Source organism: Styela clava, chromosome 6 (assembly GCF_964204865.1).
Source record: "Styela clava chromosome 6, kaStyClav1.hap1.2, whole genome shotgun sequence".
Classification (NCBI taxonomy): Eukaryota; Metazoa; Chordata; class Ascidiacea; order Stolidobranchia; family Styelidae; genus Styela; species Styela clava.
The window spans coordinates 20,660,850-20,687,524 of record NC_135255.1 but is presented as its reverse complement, the minus strand read 5'-3'; the positions used below and the strand labels follow the sequence as shown (position 1 = coordinate 20,687,524).

Below are 26,675 nucleotides of genomic sequence, written 5' to 3'. Positions count from 1 at the left end.
ATTCAATGCAACAGAAAAATCATTACATATCTACTGAAAAGTCGGCTCATTTAATGAGTGACGTAATGCAGACGATTACTTCAGAAGTACCGCTAGGATGTCGAGGAGTTGAATATGTCTTTTTGATATACCAATGTATTCTTAATGTACTAAATCAAAATATACTTTCTGGGAGTCATAGAAGATTTTGGGATTTTTCTAACGGCAATATTACAATCTATCCTAATCAGTAGTGGGAAAAATAAATTTATTTATAGACGGAAAAATTGAAAACGAGAAACAATGGAAACCGATTTTAAGGCTTAGGTCTCTGATTCTAGAGTCTAGATCTAGATCAGGAGTGACAAATCCATTTGCTCTCGCGGGCCATATTATCAGTCATCGCTGAGTAAGCGGGCAGCAGAACTTTTTAGTCATACTGTGATACCTTTTAATTTCATCAACAAAAACGAACAACTGCATCCATACAGCTGAAGTTATTTGATGATATATTGCAGCATAAAATAAAAATAGAATACCCAACGCATGTTTTTCTTAGTGAGATTTTTGGAAACTTTTTTGATTTACTATAGGCTTCATATTAGGACGAATTGACGAATTTTAAAACTCTCAACCGCATACATTCGTCATATCACTCGGCCTCGAGATCCGCTCGGTTCGGGTGTTCGGGATCCGAATTTCCAATCAAATAGCGCAGCATTTTTGATTCTTGAATGTTTTGATCGACTACCGAGGTATCACTGTACAAGCAATTTATATGGTACTAAAATAAATTGTAGTCTTTGTTATTTTATTGCTATCTAAGGATTTTCCTACGTTGATATCTTGAAATAAAACTTGGGTGGTATTGCTAGAACCGATTAAATTTGCATAATTAGTAACATCGCAAAAATACGAATCAAAACTAACTATAATTGGGGAGTTGAAAACGCATGTTATGGCCGTAGATCGCCGTGATATTTCGAAGTAGGGTTGTCATTTTGTCGACGCAACCGCAGATTACATTAGGCAAACAATTAAATTATAAATAGACTCGGATTAGTTGTCAATTGCATATTTTGTGCAATTGCAAAATCATTACCCGACACAATAACATAACAAAAATAAAACATTATTCGTTGAAAAAATGTTTTTTTTTCACAAGGGCCTGCCTAATTGCACGGATAGTTCCATGGAAATTTCCGGATTTCATCCGCTTCCACCCCCCACCTTTTGGTAATTCTGACGGCCCCTCTGAACGTATTTCAAGTCTTACCTAACCTTCCTCTATGACATTTTGTGTCGGGTTAATATGTTAATAAATTCTTGTTAATAACACTTCAGATAAGTATTTGGAGATCTTTTGTACAAAGCCGCCGCCATAAAAAACACCACCGCGTCCGCACAATATTACAAATAATTAGAAATAATCTAGTTACGATTTTAAGGTGAGTTCAGAACATGGTGTTTTTCTCAAATTCACATTTTTGCATTACTGGCGAGGGCTTTGTACAAAAGATCAGTATTTCGCTAAACTCTGGATACAGTAATTATAAAAGAATCCATCCTGTGGCGATTAACAACCGATTTTTGAAATGTAGACATTCTTTCAATATATTCTATTGTTTTAATCATCGAGCTGAAGTTATAAACTTTTTATTACCTGCAAATATCCCGTGTATCGTGCGCCGAAACATTACATTTTCACATAGTAAGGTTACTCCTCATCCATAAATCCCTATGCGTTCGCCGATAAGACTGCGTAACTAGGCCAAGACGAAGATTATTTTGATCCATTGTTAAAGTTATCGATGATCCAGCAAAACAAGATGTATTGGAAATAGATTTGCCAGTGAATTACAGGCGCTCCCGTTTTATCCGTGCAGTCCCTAAAGGTTTATGACTTCACGCCAAACAAACACTGAATCGCCTGAATGGTTCGCGGGCGCATGAAATTCCTTGGCGGGCCGCCGGTTCGTCACCTCTGATTTATCCAATCCTAGAATCAAACTAAGGTTTGAGGTAGGTACCACCATGAGATCTTATCCGTTGACAGCGCGCATTTTAAGTTGACTATAAGTCTGTGGTTCCCCTCTTTTTACTAAATTCACTCCTCTAAACTCCTCCATCTCATTAGGCACACAATTAAATTATAAATAGACTCGGATTAGTCGTCAATTGCATACTTTGTGCAATTGCAAAATCATTACCCGACACAATAACATAACAAAAATAAAACATTATTCGTTGAAAAAGTGGTTTTTTTTCACAAGGGCCTGCCTAATTGCACGGATAGTTCCATGGAAATTTCCGGATTTCATCCGCTTCCACCCCCCACCTTTTGGTAATTCTGACGGCCCCTCTGAACGTATTTCAAGTCTTACCTAACCTTCCTCTATGACATTTTGTGTCGGGTTAATATGTTGATAAATTCTTGTTAATAACACTTCAGATAAGTATTTGGAGATCTTTTGTACAAAGCCGCCGCCATAAAAAACACCACCGCCTCCGCACAATATTACAAATAATTAGAAATAATCTAGTTACGATTTTAAGAGAGTTCAGAACGTGGTGTTTTTCTCAAATTCACATTTTTGCATTACTGGCGAGGGCTTTGTACAAAAGATCAGTATTTCGCTAAACTCTGGATACAGAAATTATAAAAGAATCCATCCTGTGGCGATTAACAACCGATTTTTGAAATGTAGACATTCTTTCAATATATTCTATTGTTTTAATCATCGAGCTGAAGTTATAAACTTTTTATTACTTGCACATATCCCGTGTATCGTGCGCCGAAACATTACATTTTCACATAGTAAGGTTACTCCTCATCCATTAATCCCTATGCGATCGCCGATAAGACTGCGTAACTAGGCCAAGGCGAAGATTATTTTGATCCATTGTTAAAGTTATCGATGATCCAGCAAAACAAGATGTATTGGAAATAGATTTGCCAGTGAATTACAGGCGCTCCCGTTTTATCTGTGCAGTCCCTAAAGGTTTATGACTTCACGCCAAACATACACTGAATCGCCTGAATGGTTCGCGGGCGCATGAAATTCCTTGGCGAGCCGCCGGTTCGTCACCTCTGATTTATCCAATCGTAGAATCAATCTAAGGTTTGAGGGAGGTACCACCATGAGATCTTATCCGTTGACAGCGCGCATTTTAAGTTGACTATAAGTCTGTGGTTCCCCTCTTTTTACTAAATTCACTCCTGTAAACTCCTCCATCTCTTTCTATGAATAAAACTTCTTTATTTATTCAATTTTAATGGACCGCTTGGACCCTGCTGATGGAATATGCAAGTCGCATTTCCGTTTTGATACAGTAGCACAATATGTACTCAATTCGAAGTAAAATTCCTCCCTTAAAACGGCAAAATTCCTCCCTTGGGAAAAATTCCTCCCATTTTGGTAATCATTGCCATTGGTGTTTTATCACATCCATCACATGTGTTGGATTAATATTTGACAAAAAAAAAAAAAATCCGGGCGCGGAAAATTTCTTTTAAAGCCATGTCAGCTTTAAAATTTCGTCTGGGAATGTTCATTTTTTTTAAATTTTAAGTGTTGCGTATAAGTTTCGCAACTGTAAGGGCTCTCGTGTTCATCTTCTAATGTCAATTGATTTGCCAATCTAGAAATTTAAAGTCTACAGAAGGCAAACTTCTGAAATGAGTAACATGAAAGTAGGAGTTATTAATTTCCGTTACCGTATTTTCCGGGACTGCCCAGATCGATTTTGACTCTCGGTATTTCCCCATCGAAAGCTAATTTCCCCAAATAATTCAACCCCAGTAAATCCAGTAAAAAATTAGATCTTGGAACTCGACCTGATAGCCAGAAATACGGTACTCAAAAAATAATAGTGATAGTGCACTCAAAGAGAGTGAAAGGAAATTTAATTTTTGGGATAATGGGATTATAAAATATTTGATAGTATTTAAATTGATTCAAGATACACGTTAAAGTTTTATATCCTTCCTTTTGTAGGGTCTACTAATTTAAATTCAGCATATACCTTGAGTGAGGTCGCGGCATGTTGGAAAATATCCAAAGGGGGTCGCGGGGCAAAAAAGGTTGGGAACCACAGCTCTAGTAAATACACAAAGATGGGAAAGAGGACCTGACAAACTTTTGCTTTTGATCTATATGTTTTCAGTAAAATATTGTTGCACTAGCAAATCATGCATTTCGGTCACATGAGCAATATGAGATAAGCTGCCTGATGTATTCAATTTTTTATATTGTTTTGATCCGTATTTTTGCCTTTTTGCAAATTCCACAAATTTGATACTGACTCCTTTTAATCGCAATGCTGCCACTCGATTATTTTCAAAGATAAAACTTCTGAAAAATCCGTAATTCTGCTTTAAAATCTCAAAGATAAATTTTATTTCAGTACGATAAATTTTGTTCGGATGTACTTTATAGATTAATTATCTTATACATCAGGGCTACTCAACTGGAGGACAGCGGTCCGAATCCGGACCTTTCGGGTAGTCGATTCGGACCGCGCATAATCCTTCATTTTGAATGATTAGCCCCACTTTTGAAGTTTTCTTTATAAAATCACTTTTATAGATTTAAAAATATATATGCAAAGAACTATAACGCCATAACGAACAATCTTGATCAGCTAATAATCATTAGTCGGCCGAGGAACTGCGTGTTTAAAGATGCCGATAATTTTGGGAAGTCCGGACCCAAATATTTTCAAAGTTTTGTATGCGGAACTTCGGTAAAAATAGTTGAGTAGCCCTGCTATACATCATCACAAACCGGGAAAAAGGAAAAAGAAACCTTGTTCAATGTTAACACGAACATTTTCGACGACAATTTTCAAAGTAATGGATAACAAGGTAAATCCCGCTCATAATTCACCGTGTTTCGATTCTAGTCACAATATGTTCTAAACGTGGATCAAACATAATGTGTGCCGTAGGCAGATGAAATTTTGCGATTTTAAATGCCTCGAAAAGCGCTTTTAGACTGTCGCGGGCCTTAACAACACTTGTTTACGGTTTTATTTTCAGTATTTTATATTGCCGCTTTTCACTCAAATAATTTAGGTCGTGGATTTATTCATTAATTTGTCTTTAGAATCTCGCCGCCGATGAACGTATATTAAGTCTCACCGGATGCACAGTTCCGTGCGAGTAACAAAATAAAATAATTGTCATCGTTATCGTGGTACAAATTTGTGGAAAATTTGTGATTTAGAGACAATAAACGTCAACGTAAAGACGTTTAGGGCCTAAATAACACGTCACGACGATGAAAACATTTGGCGATTTTAGCAAAAGGCAATCGTACGCAATACGGCGACTTCAAAATTCAAAAGGGGGGGGGGAGGACGAACCCCCCTGGCTGTGCCACTGTACGTAATCAATGCTATCTATTATGTACTTGAACGCCTAAGACGTGTGTGTTATCTACCGGCGCTTAAAATTCAACAGCGTTGTGACAAAAGCGCTTTTTATTTCCTAATTGTTCTCTACCGCTGAGAAATCAGCTTTTACATCGAGCGGGTATTCAAGCACCGGCCCTTATTTATTTTTATGTTCTGTTCACACGGGCGGCTATTCAAACGGGCCTTTAATCAAGATCGGGCGGTAAAACGGGCATGTACGGTAACTAAAACTAATCCCATACCCGACATGGACTGGTAACCGGACGAGAGGCCGTGGTTTGCCACATGGTTAAGCAGTCTTATTGGCTTTTCTCTCCCCCAGGATAAATATGTAAATCTTATCCTAATCCCATCCTATAATAGAGCTAAAGGAAAGTAACTATAAGTAGATCATTCTGTCACACCTCTGTGTTATTTCCAAAGGATGATTTGAAAGCTTGTAATTGATCTGATGACAGGTTACAGTTGTCAAGTGTCAAAACTTCAACACAGGATTGATTGGAAAGTATTTGTCCAACTGAGGATAAACCTTCAACTCCCATGTTTCTGTTTTCATACAGCCGCAAATCTTTGATCTATAATGAACAAGAACAATGGTAAATCATAATAAGATAATCTCGTTGGGCAAAATGTAAAAAACATTTTGAAAAAGAAAAAAGAAAAAGCCACTGCGCAAAACCTCAAAGCTTACCCAAAGAAATATAAAATATTTCGAAGTTAAATTAAAATAGCGAAATCAGCAACAGATCAGGCATTGGCATCATATGTGGAAACAGCACTGGGACCTGGGCTGTCACATTTTCACATATGTTGGGAACAGAGATGAATTTAAAATGACAGTTTTTAGTTTTTGAAATCCTAAACAAAAGATATAAAATTGCTGAATAAGAAATGTTATTACGGTAACTAAAATTAATGTTATGACCATTCCATTGTCTAAATCAGACATGGGAAGAGTATGGCCTGTGGGCCAAATCCGGCCCGTTGGTTAATTCAATCTGGCCCGCCCGATGCTGCCACAACCAAACTAAAATCAAATTTTGATGTTTTAGCTAAAAATAGCTCGAGGAATTGCTTGAGATTGCGGTTAAATTTAGTTATGGCGAGAGGTGTCTCGTTTTCCAACTTTGCTTTGTAATACTGTAGATATTGTTTATAAAATGTAACTTTTACGTCACATTTTCATGGCCCGCCAGTCTAAGTAGGCAAGATTTTTGGCCCCTCGTTTAAAAACCGCCCCAACCCCTAGTATAAATGTTTCAAGGTTTGGACTTCGGGGCCACAATACTGAGTGTAAAACTGATTTTACTATTCCCTTCTAAAAAAAATTCCCTGATTTTTTGTTTCGTTTCATAGCTTGATGAGCTTACTTCACAGGGTGTTTTACTGTTTGTTGCGCATGAACTATCCGAACATAATGGGATTTAAAATATACCAATCAAAATAACACTATAAATACCACTGAGATCATAAACAGGGCGGGGGGATTTAAGGCCATGAGAGCTAACCGCCTCAGGAACCGCCACACCCACAAGCAATAAATGGTTGGGAACAACTGTTCTATATATAGTAGTATCTCGCTAAATCGCAGTTGCAATTTTCTAGATCCCTGTTCAAACTAGAGCCATGAAAACACAACTTGCAGAATTTGATGTCAAAAACTTCTCCACATTGTATGTTCATGTAATATGCTGTCACTAAGTCTTCACCAAATTATGTTAAAATATATCAAGTCCAAAGATTTCAAGTTTAAATAAAGAATGCTGAAATTTGATAGTAAATGCTGAAGCAAAAATGTTCATCTCATTCTTAGACGGGTCATTTTTGGGAAAATTTTTTCAACCAATTGACTCAACAAGTGTGTGAGCCCAGAAATGTTCAAAATTAATTGATCTAAAATTGATAACAATCAACCTTTCTAATTATTGATTTCAGTAATAATTCAGAATAGTTATTTTCAAAATTTATCATATTAGGCAAATCTCACAATATGACCAAAAAGACATTTATTTAATTTATGTGAAAACTGTAAACAATAGCAAATCAATAAATACAGTGGTTTATCACCGAAACATATTTATTATACAATGACTACAATGTGTTCTTCGCTGAACTTGGCTTCAAATTAGTTTTTAATAATCAAAAACATTATTTTGCAGGATGTACATAACAAACCTCAAGTATCAGTGACTGGCTATGCAAAACCTTGTTCAGAGCAATAACAAAAGGATCAAAACCTCCCGTTAGCTCATTAATTCCACAAAGCTTTGATTAAAATATTTTTTAATAAACTTGCAAAGCTTGATTAGGAATATTCTTCTTGTAAAGCATTTTTCATCACAGCGACTGCTCGGAAAGAGCCTCGGTCAGAGAAAAAATTAATGAATCAAAAACCTACATTTTTTTCATTAAAATCTCATGAAGCTTCGTTTAAATATTACTCATCCAACGTTCTAATACCTCAAACTGAGGTTAAACGATTGGGGATTTTGACTTTGTACTGCTCCAATTGTCAGTGAGTAACAGTATACAACAGCGAAGGCCAGATTTGCCATTATGCAAAGTAGGTTAAAGCCTAGGGGCCTCAAGCCAAACCTTGGCTTTCCAAATTGCACGATTTCATTTTTATTCCAATCAAAATTCAACCCATTTAATTTTGAAAAAAAATATATTATACTAATTTAAATTAATTAGACATTTTTCACTAAATAATTCCTTTATTTATTGAATATGAAAAAAGTACCAATATGTGACTGAACTAATTTATCTAAAATTAATATATTTTTACTATCTTGGATGTTTTTTATTGTAGACTGAAATATTTCAAAAAATGCAATGATACTTTTTTGAATGTTTTAAATCATCAATTGGGGAGCATTACCCGTCACACACATTCCCTTCTCCCGACTGAAAACAGGTTTTCTAATGCGATGCCGTTTTATCACAGCTTAAGTTCTTAAATAATTTTAAAATGAACCTGCTATCCCATCTATTTGGGTGATCAGAGCATGTTTCTTGCCTGCAACCAAAATGTCGTATCTCACACAAGTCAATAGTTTATTTAAGACGTTATATACCAGGTTGGCAAATTTTTTTAGTATAGGAGCTGCATGCAGCAAGCCAGGAATATGTGAGAGCCGCACAATTTCTGAAATTATTAATACTGTAGCTCATCAAATCCGTTTGCATTGCAGCTGTTACATTGGTTCTAATATGGGATTCGTATATTCGTGTCGCGAGAGGTGTTTGGGCTATTGACTGCGGCAACATCAGCAATATTTTTGTTTTCACAAAATACAATCAGAGTATGGGTGTTTGGCACGAGCAATTCCACGAAATAACAAAACTAGCTTCAGTTGTTGCATCGGATTCCTTGCCAGATAATATCAAATTTCTGCTATCGTTTTAGTAATAACTCAAAGTCATTTAATATGTGTTTTCCTGAAATATGATTGACGAGGGTAATCTCATACGAAGTTTTTGTGATTCTTTTCATGGTACCGTTCAACAACTCTATTCTGACTTAGCAGCTTATGAGAGATTAAGCACAACTGTTTTTTTTCCTTCACTAGTGAATGCGTACACATCTTTCCATTATGACTTAACAACCATGTTCTCATCGTCGTATTTTCGCTTCATACTAAAGGACATATCGCACTGTATTTGACACTACCCGCAATCAAGCTGCAATGCCGCCAACGCAACAACACACATTTAACCATTGTGACGTAAGATTTGTCTCTTGACTGATTTAAAATTCCATGCCACAACGATTTTCATATTAAAACATAATTTGTTTTTATCATTGATGAAAACTTCTTCCACCGCTTAATAAATTAAAAAAACTGTTACACTACATTTGGATAATATTAAATCTTAGCGAGGAGAGTCGCATAAAAACTATGGCAATCGGCCATTCGCCTACCGTTGTTATATACACTCCATATAGAAATGCTTATTTTGACATCACAGTGGATTCTATGGAACCTTTATGCCATCATAAAATAGTTTGAAATTGGCCTCATGAATGGCATCGCTTAAGACTGGCTCTCATAGTATAAATCCAGCCCTGACTACAGCTAAAATAATAGTATTAAATACAATAACGAAAAACTAAATTATTACAATATTTCCAAGATTAATCCTTTTCCACAAAAACAGTTTTTCAAACCTAAATATGCCCGGTAGTTAGATGAAACCTATTTACCAAAATCACACAATCAGTGAAACAATGAAATTTATTTCTAGTTAAATTAGAAATCGTTCATTTTATTTTCTTTCAATGATTTTTTAAGAAAAGCGAGTAACAATACATTACAGGCATGTGCACAGCCAGGATTTTTAAAAAGGGGGTTTCAAAATCGGAAATTTCTGTTGTGACCGGCGATTAATTGAAATAGTCAATTTTTTTTGTATTATGACCTTTTTTGTCACATAATATTTAATCCCTGACGACGACAATTTAAAATGTCTTTCTATTTTAATTCAATTGTGTTCAAGCTAACTTGCAGTTGCCTCGACTTACGAAAAAATAAAAGCATTACTAATCTAAAATACCATGGCAATTTGCGAACATAATAATGTAAGGTAACAAGCTGCCCGATTGCATTTAGTTTTGATATACATTATTGCAATCTTGCGAATTTGTTATCGCCGTTAGAAAAGATCTGTCATAAAATCCAATAAACTACAATTTAATTTGGTACATCAAAAATACATTAGTGCATCAAAAATACATATTCATTGCCTCGAAATTATCGCGAAACTTCTGAAGAAATCCTCCCAATTACGTCACTTGTTAAAAGAGCCGACATTTCCAAAGGCTATATAATGATTTTTCTGTTGTATAAAATATTCAATCCATAACTGATACAGGAATTTCGAAGTGGGTTGGTTTATTAATTTAATTTTGATCAATTTAAAGTGCGGTTGTGTTGATGAAATGAAAGCATTTCTCCTCAGAAATACCACGGCAATCCTCGGATATAAAAATTGTGTAGTAAATTGCACGATTATAGTTTGTTTTGATTCATATTTTTGTGAATTCGTCAAATCTGAGATGTTTCCACAACACCAAACTCAGCTCCATCGCAATGGTTCAATGCAATATTTTTAGGATATCACCGTAAGAAAAATCCTGTAGTCTGCGATACTTATTTCAAAAAAATTAATCGTTATACATTAATTCTCCTATATACGTCAGGCCCCATCAGAAGTTTTAGAAACAAAAATGAGTGCCACAGTGACACAAAATTTTGCGATTTGCAGTGTCTAAAAAAGCATTTTTAATATGTTGCCAGCCATCCTAAAACAAAAATCGTCTTGTTCAGCGTTTTATTTTTAGTGTTTTATATTTAGTGTTTTATATTGCCGGTTTGCAATCTAGAAAATTTAGGTTGAGGATTCACACCTCCATTTATATTTAGCAACTTGTCGCTGAAGATTATGATGTAACAATAACTCACAGCCCTGTGCGAAAACAAAAAAAAAATAAACACAGAAATGAAGATTTTCATAAATAACACATCACGCTGACGAATTTATCGCTGGCGATTTTAACAAAATACAATCTCATGCGTTATTAGCAATACTTTTCATCCTTGCAAAATTTCAAAAGGGTGAGAGGGGCGGGGTCAACCCTGAACCTTTTTTGTATGTTCGCAGAAAAAAAATCATTCCTATTCCTAAATACATTTGTTGATATTATATATGTCATATATGGAAATGCCGCATGCGACAGCTGGGTGCATATATTTCATGCTGGGTCTGCGGCATTCCAGATAGTGCTATATCATCCGTTTACCTCTTGGCGAATACCCAATACTGTATTTAGCATATTTTTTAAACAATGAAGATCGAACAACGATATTTGATTGCTGCCAACTCATTTAAAATGGGGCACACAAAATAATCTCCGGAGACCAGTGACGTATCTGTGTAAAATAACGCTAATGGTAAAGCCCCTTGAAATTATCTTATTGAAAATTTTACGATCAGAAGTTTTTCCGCCCCTGTCTAAACGACGCCCATGGCACAAGCTATTGCTGCCACACCCTAGATACGCCACTGCCGGGGACGACTGACGAAGGTAGATACAAAATTATTCCACAATTATTATTATACTAAAACCATTGTAGAGAAATTGTAAGGTATGTTTGATGGTCTTCCTCATTTTTTATAACATTTTTTCACAACAATCTTCAAAATGTATCAAGCTTATATCTTCGATAATAAAGCGCTACTCTTACTACCATTCTAAAGCTACAGATCAATGCTATTTACAGAACAAGCTTTTCTGACAAAACTAAATTTCCTTTTTTGACTGTTTACTCTCTCAAAAATGTCACTTTAGTTCTTGGTTTTCAATATTAACTTTTTAAGTTAGTTACGAGCATATGGCTAAATACATGCCATCAGGTCTGAGACAATGACGACATAACATTATTCGTGGAATATGATGGGGAGAGAAATATCGGCACAACCTCTTTTTGAGTATCAAGTACCGGTATATTTAAAAGAGTCACGAAATCTAGGGCACCTAACATGTTAAACTCGGCCAGGGCACATAACTTGTTAAAATTGGCCAGGGCACTTTCGCACTTTTAGACTTGCGAAGCACCTTTGCACTCATAATTTCCTTAGAGCAAACACTGACCACCTACATATGTAAATGAGTGTGGTGAGCCAAGGCAATAAAATGCTTTAGCATTCTCAGAAACTATCCAAAGTATGAAAAGCATTTATTTGAAAATGTTGAGTCAGAGCTTTGGAAAGCTGCCAAGAACCAACTATAACCCAGATAAGAATTGACAGCCCTAACTTTGTTATAATGACTTAGTATTGAGTTGGCCATTATTTTCAGTCATTCATTTCATCCTTGGCCTTGTTATATCTTGAATGATAATTTCAAATTTTTTTTTACTAAACTATGCTCGGTGGAGGGGGTGGTGAAATTGTAAACATGGTAAACCTCGTAAAATATAATGTAAAATTATTCATGATTTCATTGTAACGCCGCACATTGGATTGTTTACATCGTTAGCGTTGAAAAAAATAACATTTGTTGCATTAGAAAGCCTCTGTGCAGTAATAATTGGGTATTATTCAGGCCTTGTGACGTCATCAAATTGTCAAGTTCATTGTTGAATTTGTAAATTGCGTAAATACATTTGTGAATTTCTCTGTAACGTTTTTAGCTAAAAAATTGGTTGTGGTGTTGTTTTGTTGGAAAATAACACAAGAAAACGATAGAACTAGAATTGACTAACTATAATATTTAACTACTAGACACAATACCACTCAAGTTCAAGGGTATTTTGTACAAAATTGTGAGCACTATGTCGCATATACAACGAAATATTTTGAAACCTCACTCTAGCGACATCTCGCGGAATAGAACTCTAGCGTACGCATTTACAAAGCCAAGAGCAATGTCTAGGGCAGTGGTTCTCAACCTTTTACCGCGTACCACTTTACTGTTTTTTACTCTGGGCGCATACCACCGAAAAACCCCTTTTAGGTGGTGGGGAACAATGGCACAAGACACGTGCTATGGGAGTATTTTTATAATTTGGCACCTCATCCTCAGTGATGCGCAAGACGAACGAAAATGTGCCCATCTCTATTCGTTCGTGGACTATAGCAGGCGAGAGTGATCTCTAAAGACTGAACTGGTCCGTAGGACGTTTCTCCGACCCGTGAAACCAGAAAAATTCTTCCAAGACTTTACTATCGCAAAATTTTTTATACTAATGTTGATAGTGCTTTGATGTGTGCTAACAAGTTCTCACGCTTCGAACTCGCGAAATCGCTTATTAGCTGGTCAACGTGGTTGACACCCTCCTTTATATTAAAATTAATCAACCATGTGCCGCTTACAGGAACTGATAGCTTAGTTTTGACGAGTCTATTGCAACATTTGGGAGACTCATTTTTGATTACAGAAACTAAATTAATGCTCTATTGAAGACTTAATGACAATTGAGGTATTTAATTCACAACTATTATTTTGAAACACAACTGGAAACTGACAAATAGCCTAACACGCAAAACTACAAAAACGAGGCAATGTTTACTGATTGTTGCTGGTTACGGAAATAAACAAGGAAATTGATGCCCGGGGAAACATTCATAAAGGCCGTTCAGCGAATACATACAGTATGAAAGATTAAAGCGTAGTCTGCATATTTTGACTCAAAAGTTAAATGTTACGAAAATTCAAAACTGCTCGCGTACCACTTGATCATACCACAGGTTGAGAACCACTGTTCTAGGGCCTAACGGTTGACAATGATATAAAACTAGAAGCTTACCATACAAAACCATACAAAATACCCCAAAAATACCCCCCGGAATTAGACGGTTTTAAAAGCTATGGCAAAGATTTTGGTTTCAAATCCCAGGTCCTCCATATTACTCCATGCGTAACAATTCTGTCCATTTTTAAACCAAAAAGATTCTGATATAGAATTTTATACATATGGAATATAATGGAACATAGTAAAATATTATTGTATAGTAGTAACTCACTAAATATCACTGGCTGCTTGCATAAAGCCTTATTTAAAGTCAATAAACAAAAACACACTTTAAAGAATTTAATCTAAAAAATTCGACTATATGGTGTTTTGCACACATATTATAGTCAGTAAGCCTTCATCAAACTTTGTTTAAAAAAAGTAAAACATATTTTGTACTGAATTCACAAGCTACTCACCTTCACATTTGATCCTTTTAATCCAGATGCCAGAGTTTGAAGTGAGGTTGACTTGAGATCACATTCATTAAAATTCATTGTTAGTGATGTACAGTAGGAAGCTACTGATCCAATGACATGAACATCACTGATGGAGAGAGGATGGTCAGACATGTCAATTTCATTAAGAGATGATTTGATAATGTCACTCATTCCATCCTTGGCTTCGTTCAATGCAGTGAAAAGTTCCAAAAGATCTGATTCGTTTGATCTTGGTACTTCTTTGAGTTGCAATTGCAAACTTTTCTTGAGAATATCTTGCTTTTCCTCAAGATTCTTGATTTCTGTGAAAATATGAAAAAAAAAAATTTACAGAGCATCTACCGATGATGCTCGTCTCTGAATAATTGGTTAACGTTCGACAACAGCCGACACAATAATAACATTAATTTTGTCGCATAAGTTTCAGGTCCAAATCCCCTGGCCTCTATCCCCCCCCCCCCTAGAGTGCAATAAATTGGGCAAGCAATGCCGGACCAGAAAGATTCCATACTCTCCAAATATTAGTAGCTCCCTATATATGTTTTAATATTAGTGGCTGCTTATACAAGGCCTTGTTCAGCGCAATAAAGGACTTGAATAAGCTCCATATAAAAATTATTACGGTAAGTGGAAGGCCAAATTTAGTCATCCAAAGTTAATCAATGTACATAATTGGTTCCCAACGTGAGGTTGCGTGCGACTTTTTCTATAAAATCCTAATCAGTGGTGGAAAAAATAAATTTGTTTATAGGCGGAAAAATTAAAAAACGAGGAACTATGGAAACTAACTTTAAAGTCTTTGGGTTGACCAATCCCAAACTAAGGTCTCCCACTTCAGAACAATCTTAACCACCATGACATATTATCTGTAGGCAGAACACATTTTAATTTGACTATGAGTCTGTGATTCCCAACATCTTTTTTATGATTTTCGCCCTTTACCTATTTTCTTTCTATGAATACTATATTATTTATTCAATCACTAATAATTGGCCGCTTTTCGGTGTAATGTTCAAGCTGCATTCCCATTTTTGCAAAGTTCAAGTGATCAAGCATTTTTTGGGCGGAATTCTTCCTCAGTTGAGAAGCACTGCAATAGGTGAAGAATTTTACCACTTGTGTGTTTAAATTTTATTTGACAAAAAACTTTGTGGCGGTGGCGGTTCAAAATTTCATCTAAGTTGTTCATTTTTTTTGTTGCGTGTCAATTAGGCAACTATAATGGCTCTCGTTTTCAATTTCTAATATCAATTCAAATGTTGGAAATGTGAAGTCCACAGAAGGCAAACTCTCTATGAAATGAGTAACATGAAAGTACGAGTTGTGCACTGAGTGCAGTCAAAGACAGTTAAAAAAAAATTAATTTTAGGGATAACGGGGTAATGCAATAACTGATAGTATTTGTATTGATTCAAGATACCTATTTTGCAGTAACGCATTGGACTCAATATCCTTTCTTTCGAGGGACCTACTAATTCAAATTGTGCATATATCGTGAAAAGGGGTTGCGGCATGTTACAAAATATTCAAAGGGGGTAACAAGGCTAAAAAGTTTGGGAACCACTGATGTACACAATATTGGGCAATAACATGCCACACCTCGTTGCATTCATGTGTCAGGTATATTTTTCGGACTAGAGTATGATCAGGCTTGTCATTGCACTCCAGATTCTCCTGATCTAGAATCTTTGGTTTAATTCTAGAGTAAGATGTCATTTGTGAGAATACTACTTGGCTACATTTTGTTTGTTTTACACAGAACTTCATAGTAGCATCTGAACACTATGGACAAGAATTACAGTATCAATGTAACAATTCGTACCAGTATTCGTACCAAGATGGCGCACAACCTGAACATAGCATGTGTACCAGGTCAGGGTTGTTCAGGTTGTGCGTCATCTTGGTACGAATACTTCCGGAACAACCCAATTTTTTATACAATGCTTATTCATGGCTTTATTCATGGTACAAGCTTCCACTTAATATCTAATGATATGTATTAACTAGCTGCCTTTGAAAGGACAGGAATCAGTCTGGTTTAAAATTAATGAAGAAACAGACATGGGATTTTTACATGAGATGTGTAGCCTATGATGCCAAAAGGGTTGGCCGAGTCTAATACTTCAACCGCTGGGTCATCGCATTGGCTAATTAATTAAAAATGCAAACAAGCAAGTTTTCATACCTGAAAAATAAAAAAATCTGCTCCTATCAATTTCAAGTAACATGAGTAATAAATTAGGTTTAGTTTATAAAATATTAAACTTATAAGCCATAAATGTGTATATCCAATGCAGTAAAATATCCAAGGTTGAGTCTAGAGAAGAAAACGACTCCAAGCCTGGAATTGTACTATGTTAAACACTGTACATCAACATACCTCCAAGTAAATCTCCGGCTTCTTCATAAACTGTTGGATTTAATAAAAGTCCACACATCATTTTTCTGATGAGAACAAAGTGACCGGTATGAAGATGTTTATCTACGAACTGGTCAAAAGATTTTAAATCCAGTCCAAGAATATAGAAAGATGTGAGCATTTCTTGAATACTTTGATGTTGAAAGTAAAGAAGGTGTATTCCTTGGAAAAGTTTACGATAAATTCCTCCAGGAGCTAAGATGGCTAGATCGGTTGCTTCTTCCGGTTTTAAATTGACTCGATGAAAATCATCTTCTGTGAATAGAACTCGACGTTCTACTGTCCCATTGTATGATAGTTCTTTTAATTTGTCCAAAGCTTCCAAAATATTCTCTTGGTGAGTGTGAGGTGATCGTAAAATGCTTTGCATGACCACAGTCATAATACCAGTCATAGTGTTTGGCTTGAAGTCAGATTTGAATTTCAAAGCTATCAATGTGTAAACCAGCATCACAGGTGTGGTGCACAGTAACAAGTGTAATGGAGCTTTGATTTTGAGAAATTCCAATATTTTCTCTGCTTCTTCATTTCCTTCATATCCTGAAATAATTTCTTTGATGGACTCCATTGTTAAACCAGCAAGTGCAATGACCTTGTCTGGTCGAACTTCTCCCCAATAATTTCTGATGGAATGTTCACGACTGGAAGATAAAATGCGACAGCCGGGAAATAACTTTCCAGCGAGAAAATTCCATATTATTACTTCAGGATATGCAGGCTCATCTGGGCTGATGATTTCATAAACTCCATCAATTGTATATTGAAGAGTGTCCAAGGAGTCGAGCATAAACAAAACTTCTTCTGGGTGGGTTTTTGCATAATCAATTGCTAGACCTCTTTCTTCCTTTGGGAGATTGTTGAAAATTAGTTCACCTGCTGTTACTTTACTGTTTTTCATATATTGTTTGCATTGTATATATTGAACCATCTTGATGGTTCCTTGAAAATATTTTCCATGCATGGAATCTCTCGATGTTGCTTTCATGAGTGTGGATTTGCCCGATCCCGCGGGACCCACGAAACAGATATGACCTTGTTTGAAGTTGTTAAACAATTCATCAAGATGAGTCTTTTTTCTGATCCTTCTTTTTCTCTCTCTTTCCAAATTTTTTTGGAACTCAGATGACTCTGGTACGTAATCGTATTTAGATGTTCTTCCACTCTCTTCTTCCGAATCATCTTGAAACTCAGATGACTCTGATTCGTAATCGTATTCAGGTGTTTTTTCTCTCTCTTCTTCCGAATCTTCTTGGAACTCAGATGACTCTGGTACGTAATCGTATTCAATTATTCTTCCACCTTTATAAAAATCAATTTCTTCCAATAGGGGAGTGACGTCCACATTTAATTTTTTCTCAAAAACTTTGAGAGGTTCAGCAAAGTCATAGAACTCAGTGCTCTTCTGAGTGTTTCCATTAATTTTTGCTATTACTTTTTGATAAGACATCATGTTTCCTTTACAATGTCATTGAGTTTTAACATCCAGTGTAATGACCATCTGGTAAAGCTTTATAAAAATATATGATGTGATTGATGTGATATTCACTAATACATTTTTTAGACAATATCTTCAAAGTTACCAGATACAAACTTTACCTAAACCTGCTACAAATCTGAGAAGAAAATATTTGTTAACTAAGTGCGTCGAAACCTAACATACGGTAGATACCTGTAAATTTGTTATGGGTGAATGGGATATAATATATTATACTTTTGTAAACAGTTACAATTCCTTATATCTTCCTAAAATTGTTTCTAAATTAATATTATTGTGTTTTCCCTGATTTCAAGTATATTAGGTATTTTTATTATGTTGTTTATACAACACCCATTCAAGCATTATATTTCGAACTAGGCCCTCCATAGCATCAGCCACTGATATCGAACAGTATGCATGAGACTACTATTTTTTGTCAGGAATTTTACTATACCCACAGAATTGAAATACTGGTTTGAAGAACACTTATTGTCACCAAAGAGTTACATTATGGTGCTTAACTGGTTCAAGGTGGACCTTGAAACACAGCAGAAAATATATCGAAATATGCAGTGGTTCCAACTGGATGGAGCTACTCCACATCCAGCCAATATCACATTGAATGGCTTGAGCAACGATTCTCTGATTGGTTGATTAGCAGGCAGAATGATACTGAATGGTCGCCACATTCGCCTGACTTGAGTCTTCTATATTTCTACTTATGAGTCTTGTTAAAAGATAGAGTTCATCAGAATAATCCCAAAACTATTGCCTGATTGAAATTGGCCATTTCGCAGAACATTTGTGCAATAAACAGAGAAGAATGAGCCAGAGTGATTGATACCTTTGCTCGAAGGTTTCAAGAATGTCTTCGACAGAATGGTGGTAATTTGGAGCATTCATCTAAATAAACCTTGAGAGGTTCCCAACTTTCATTCCTCAATTGTTATTACACGAGCTCACAGAAAATGTTAACATTTATAGTAATGAATGGTAATTGTTTTCATTTATTTTGGGACACCCTGTATTCATGAAATGTTTGTCAGCATTTTTTTAAATTTTCCATGAGGATAAGCGGACTCATTCAAAACTGAAATATGACTATTCCAAAGTGAGCACCCAATTACTGCTGACATGTCTGGAGGTATAAAAAATTCTCAAATACTCGTTATGGTATATAGCAGGGGTGGGCACACCGCGGCTCGCGAGCCGCATGTGACTCGCCAGACTTTTTGTGCAGCTCTTCTCGCTAACAAAAATTATTATCCAAATTTGAACTAACTTTTACTAAAAACTTTAATGTAAATTCTTTTAATTTATTAAAAGTTATAAAAAAGTTTTCGTCAATGATTAGGACAAATTATGTTTTAGTATGAAAATCGCTGTAGCGTTGAATTTTGAATTTAAGTCAGTCAAGTCAGCAAATCTTTCGTCACAATGGTCAATGTTTATTGATACGTCGGCGGTATTGCAGCTTGATTGCGGTTAGTTAGTCTATATAAGTTATTGTGCGATATGTCCTTAATTAAAAACAAAAGTACGAAGATGAAAACAGAGTTGTCAAGTCAGAATGGGAAGAAGAATACGCATTTACCAGTTAGGAGAATAAACCTTTGGGCTTAATCTGTCATAAGCTACTAAGTCAGAATAAAGTCAGCAATGTTAAACGGCACCATGAAACGAATCATGAAAACCTCTTACGAGACTACCCTCGTAAATCAGCTATAAGGAGCACAAATTAAATGAGCTCAGACTGTGCATATATTTGAGTATAGCTGCCTTGTTCAAATATTTATTGTTATTAGACTCTTGTGTGACTTTTTTTCTGTTCATGGTATTTCGATAATATTAATAAATTCACAAATTCTGAGACTCTTCTAAAGTTCTGACTTGCAGCATGAGGCTCTTATACTAAAAAATTGTGCCCACCCCTGGTATATAGTCTTGATTCAGCTGCTTAACTTAGGTGACAAGTGCAAGTTTATATTACCCATCAGATATTGTTTGTATATGAGACACCAATCGTTCAAAAGAAAATTCAAATTTTATTGGAATTGCAGGGTATTGATAAAATTCCATATGCTATTGAGTTGACCGCCTCTACAATAAGAGTTTTAATTTACGTACGACCTGTTATGCATGATCTCTATAAAAACCTCCCCTCTCATTATTTTTTTGCCATCTATTTGAGCCTGTTACTTGTCCTATGAATATCTAATTACAAAACTAAATTTAAAAATTATTATTGAACAAGCCCAGTATGGATCTTTTCCATTACTTGAGGCCCGTGTAATTTCAGGTTTACTAATTGGAATTGGTAATAGGAAGACGCAATTGTACCGAGAAAATTGTACCAAAACTGCTAGTTTATATTGAGCGCTGTTCATCTTATTGCTATCCTTGCGCGAAAGTTCCGCAAATGTTAGATTACTCAGAATTATAATATTCGACTTTTTTGATGAGAAAAAAGGCGTAAAAAATGTGAGAGATATAAAATTTTACCGATTGCTGTGTTTTTCGTTGCTGCCATGCAAACGAAAAAATTCAGACATTTGGTGAAATGTACATTACTAGGGTGGCACCAATGTCAACGAGATTGGCCAAGGAGCTTAGACATTAAACAGACAGAACAAGAATAATCTCCTAGAGCGGAGATCTAATAATTGTAAAAACTAATCTAAGCTCTTGATATTTATCTTGCTAGATCTGCCCAAACTCAAAAACTTCACTTGACCTGGCAAAATCACAATTCGCATTATTAACCTACCGGTATATTAAATTTCTGAATCACACATATACATTTTATTTCCATTTATTCTCATCCATTTTTCATCGCTGATGCTATATCTGATTGATTACTTATATACAGCATGGAACAGAGCCGCGGTGACTTAACCAGTCTTGCATACTGACTCTAACAAATAATGACCAACCAATTATTGTTGAATTATTTCATTTTCTGTCGCTTCAAATGTTTTGACTCCGTTTGTGGTGATAAAATCTCTCTCTTCTATCACAAAAATATAACTTGATTACCGTAAATACTATTTTTGACATAGCTTCACCTAAAACACAAGGATATTTAAAAAATAATGACATAAAAAGTAGTTTCAGAGTTCTCACAGGTGTAGTCTTGTCAACTGGCAGTAATAGACAAAACCTCTATTTAATAAAAGACTAATATTAAGCTTAATTAGGATATAGTTGAGCTAGTCATCTTGAAAGTTTGAAAATTCGGTGCAGTTCAACCTCGAATCCCCATGGCTATGTCACCTGGCACTGATCAAGAGCATAGCAACTTCAAAATGTGAAAGGGAACTTATTTTTTTTTTCATTTGACACGACACATAGCTGCGCTTTTTACTTTGAACAAGCTCAGGTACAAGGAGCCAATTATATTTTCAAGAAGCTTACTTCGCTGTTGAAGTTATCCAATCATTATGAGCGCAGAATTTCATTTGACCTCAGTCGATTCGTTTGAAATATGAATTGATAGTAAGCCAAAAACTGTTGAGTCATCAGTGAATCCCATGGAAATAGGGCAAAATAGTGTTGTAGAGACACGCGAGTTTATGTCTCACAGAAAATGCCACAAAATAGCTTCACAATTACATTTGGCAGAAGACCCAGGTTACGTCTATGACACTGTGTAGGCTATACATTTTAAAGGTAATTATACAGATAATCTTACTTTTCAGTGCATTATATGAAAAATTATCAAAGAATACAGTCCAAAATTTTGGAAAGTTAAATTGGGTATCAGTCATAAAAATGTCACAAAGTAATTCAATCTAAATGATTAAAAGTTTTGACCATTAAAAGGAAGAATTATGAAATACAAGATTATTTAGATATGAGTAATATTGCATTTGAGAAAAAGCAGTCAATTCACTGTTATTTCATGTTGCATTAAATTCACTGCTCTTGATCTAGATTGACCAAACATGGGCTCTTGGTGGATTGTTGATTTATCTACTGACCATAATCGTTCGAAGAAGAGTTCATTTATTATATCCCTTTGTGTACAGCTTTATAGGACTAGTGAAATATATTGGTAATTTAAGAAATACAGCATATTAATCACCTGTCTGTCGTCATCTGTTTACCTAGCACTTCAATATCTGGTACTAACTGGCATCTTATCAGAAAACCTAAATAATCATTGACTAAGAGTAAACAAAAGGTACAGAAATATCACAGAAGAGTTTCACAACAATTGAGAGGTGCGACAAACTACGTAAACACAATATCCAGCCAATACAAAAAATAACTTGATTCAAAATTCCTGCCACAAGACTACGAATCGGACAAAACAGACAGTCTAGAAGGAATGAACATAGGAAAAGTGAGAAAACTTTAGTTTGTAATTATGTTTATAAATATTGTGTAAGAAATATATTCACAGAAAAAACCCAAACTAATATACAAACATCCAATAGTAAAGTATGAATTAAAATTAACATTATTCTGCAAAATATTCTAATATTAGCTCTATCTGTGGAATTAATTGTATATGACAATCCAATTGGTTCTGCCACATGTTGTGTCAGCCCAGACCAATGTATGTGTAATAATTAATATTGTGTGACTGGGAGGTTTAAAATCCAATTTATTAAATAAAAATACGGAAAACAATACCTCACACTACTGCTCTCAAGTTATCAAACCTTCTTATAAAACCTTAAGTGAAAAACGAAGATAAACATTTTATTAAAAACATTTACTATGAATCGAACACAAGCTACCCTTTACACAATATTTTTTTCCATGCTTCATGCATAGAAATTTTGAACCGGTGGCCATAATTTATGATGGATAGAGCTCCAACCTCAATAGAAAAATTTCCAAAAAATTACTTGAATACCACAAAGTTCTTCATATGGTTGTTCAATGTGTATTACGCCAAACCCTACACACCAGATAAATTCTTCCTATATGTTACTATAACATATTATTTCGAGAATAATTTCACGAGTTGATGCTCACAAACTGTATGAGACATTCATAACCATCGTTTTGATTCCAAATATCTAAGAACCTGCCTTTCAGAGGTACTGTTAGTTTATTCTAGTCTATTGCAGCTTTTTCTGAAGTGCTTTTCGCAACTAAACCAAGGCTATTTGGACAAAGTGACAGATTGCTGACCATTGAGATATTTGATTTATACTTGAATTTTTGAATCACTAAAAACAGACAAATATTCAGCAAAATTATGATGATGATATGTATGATGATATATGTAGATGATATAATGTTTACAAGCATGTCCGCAAATGTATCATAGCCACTACCAAGATTTTGATTTTTGTTTGGCGATGTTTGGGGAGACATCCATAACTTAAACTGCTGTTGAATATTACAAACTTCGAATTTGTACAACAATACTAAGGTATTTTGAACAAAGAATCTGTACATAATATATATCTTACTTAACAGACAGATATTTTTACATTTGTGAACTACGGTAATATAACCTTGAAGTCTAGGGTGATATTTTCAACAATACCGTTGTTATTTATAATTGTTAATGCAAACAAACCAATTGTGATACTAGGTTTTCTATTTCATTTTAGTAAAAGAAAATTCACTCCTAGATAAATATATATCCACCTTATTTGACCCTTGTAGGCTGTAATGCATTCGAAAGACAAATTTGGTCTGAGATGATATAAAATCCAATTATATAAATCATAAATATTTCAACAATAATTTTAACAAAATGACGAATACACATGAAATAAGGAATTCAAAACAAAGTTTGCAATGAACATCCAGGAACTGATTTTCTGAACATTTATGCCGTTTGTACTAATTTAATGATCAAGGGCATCGTAGTACAGCTGCAATACTTAATGCAAAATAATTAACAAATATAAATTTTTGAAAGTCTGCGGCTATCCTAGGTGAATACAATAGGCCCACTGAATGTCTGAAGAGAATTAAACCAAGTTGTAATAATCGAAAGATAATATTTCTCCAAAATTAGTAGCTTCTCACGCATTGCTAGATATCAGTGAATACTTGTACAGGGCCTTGCTCAATGTGAAAGTCAAAAGCTTCATATAAAAAAGGTTTAGAATTGTCTGTCATAAAGTTTGAATTTGTTGAAAATTTTATTTGGGAACACATATACAAAATGTAATGAAATGTATTGTGAAAACTCGGCATGATATGAAAAAATATTAAATTTAATCTGGAAGCAAATACCTTTTAGTTGAAATACTAAGTTTGACATATTAATTGTAAATATTTTATGTCCAATATTACTTGACGCCGGCTACATTAGTAATTGCCATTAATAAATGTATGTTCAAGTTCATCCGGTTTTGATAAGAAACCTCGTAAGTCTCACCATATATCACAAAAATTAATATAAATTACAAAATTCTCATGTCAATAAATAAAAATGTAAAGTAGGCTTGAACAAATTGTCCTAATGCCTAAATAGGCATAACTGACCTAGTTTAACCTGTATCAAGCTTGATTGAGCATACAATTTTAGCGATCTCTATTTAACACTTTGATTAATAGCATGAGCATTTGTAAAAATGCAATGCAATATCATTTTCGTGGAATATGGGTAAGGGCTATCTAAGTGTTCTAATAAAGGCTAGATCATCACTTAGATATTAATAGCAATTACAGTTTAGTTCAGAATGCTGCTTCAACATTTCAACTATAGATATTTGCCTCAAAACTAAATTTAAATTTATTATTCACATCATTTACAGTTTTTACAACAAATTTTATGAGATCAATATATGGCATGTATGTTTTCAGCAAGTGACAGCAATTATATTAATATAATATTTGATAAAGGCATGATGTAGTCAATGAATCGTCTCATTATAATTAAACTGTGATGGCAGTAGTGTCTGTCATGTAGTAACTGAACTATCAAATTATCTAGCATGGCTAATGTACATCTTAGCCATACAAAATATTAAATTATATGAAAAAATGTTACACCCGGTTTTTACTTGTGCGAGAGATCAAACTATCCAACATGGCCAATTTGTAAATACACCATGAATCATAAATAATTTGTACTTGGTGGCCAGACGAAAGTGATCCACATGCTGTGTCACACATGGTTTCAACTTGGGTATTCCAATTCTTTTAGCATTGATAACACAGATTATATAATTGACATATTAGCGGCATACTACATTAGATTGTAGATAATGCATTATTGTCGGATATATGAAAAACGAACGCGGACCGTTTCATTAAAACTAATTATCATTCATTCTTTTATTTTGGCTCTGCAATGCTGTCACACTAGCGACAAGTGCATTGCTCTCTAGTGAAGGGTTAAGCGTCAGTTATAATCCATAAGGTTTTCTTGTGTTATTTTTTACAAAATAATAGTACAATCAATATGATAGTTAAAATATTTACTGAGAGTTTCACAATTGCATTTTCGGATTGTGCAAATCCAATGCAAAATACAATGAATACATGGGTGCACCGTCAGAATATTCACCAAATAATATCAACAAACACATATGGTACTTTTGTCTGCGTTAGATAGATATATTTGACTGGGTTGCTTTGCATGCGTAAATTCACCTATGATTGATTTAACCATGTGACTGAAAACTGATGACATCAGTAGGTTCTCTTCCTCTCCGATCAAATGAAAAAATGAATATGAGAGAAAATGGATAGAAAAAAGCACTCTCGATTTACTGTGTCACTCAATGGACAAAATTCAAAAACTGACGTGGCACGGACCCACCCCCTATACAGCTTTTATACGACGATTCGAATATACCTCTATAATCACCTGTCTGTCGTCATTTGTTTATCTAGCACCTCAATATACGGTACTAACAGTCATGTTATCGAAAAACTAATTAATTATTCACTAAGAGTAAAGAAAGGTCACAGAAATATTACAGAGAAATTTCGCAATAATCTGGAAGATCGATAAACTGAACACAAGGTTCAGTAAATACAAAAGACTCTTGCTTCAACATTCCCATTACCAAACTTCAAAAACAAAAAATATCAATGAACTGTGACTATGAAAATAATAATTTTTCACAGAATATTTACTATAAATTGGACACAAGCTACCTTTTTACTGACTTCCTTTATGTTTCATTCATAAAAAAACTTTAATCCTGTGGCTAAAATCTCCGAGGGGTGAAGCTCTGACCACAGAAAAAATTATTAAAAACTTGCAAGCCCTCTTTACATGGCCCTTTAATGTGTATTTCACTAAACCCTGACTTAGGGAAAAATCTTTCCTAAAGGACACCATCCTATATTTTCAAAGCTTATTTTGAGAATGAATATGAGAGTTGGCAAATTGTTGAAGATTTTTGAACCACTGAAACTGACATATATCCAACAAAACCAATAAAACAAGACAACATATAAAACCATCGCAAAATTTCATTTATTATTTTACACTGTCATTTTGCTGATTAGTCAATGATAAGAAAATAAATAAGTCGGTGATTAGGAAAACATCCAACTTCAAATGCAGTAAAATCATAAAATTAAACTTTATACAACACTAATAAGATATTTTAAAACACATGTATCGCATATTTATATTGCTAAATTTGTAAAACAAATATAAACCAGAACTTGGAGTCTTGATTGAAATTTGTAACAACAACGTAAATAGTGTT

General features: G+C 34.7%; 1 protein-coding gene across 1 annotated transcript; it reads right to left on the bottom strand.

Moving 5' to 3' along the window:
- Window positions 1-13,768: 13,768 nt before the first annotated feature.
- On the bottom strand, window positions 13,769-18,003 carry LOC144424259 (uncharacterized). The gene is made up of 3 exons (XM_078113385.1): window positions 16,515-18,003; window positions 14,114-14,436; window positions 13,769-13,855 (listed from the first exon to the last, which is right to left on the bottom strand). The coding sequence occupies exons 1-3, from the start codon at window positions 18,001-18,003 to the stop codon at window positions 13,769-13,771; spliced, it is 1,899 nt and encodes a 632-aa protein (XP_077969511.1).
- Between the last annotated feature and the right edge of the window lie 8,672 nt (window positions 18,004-26,675).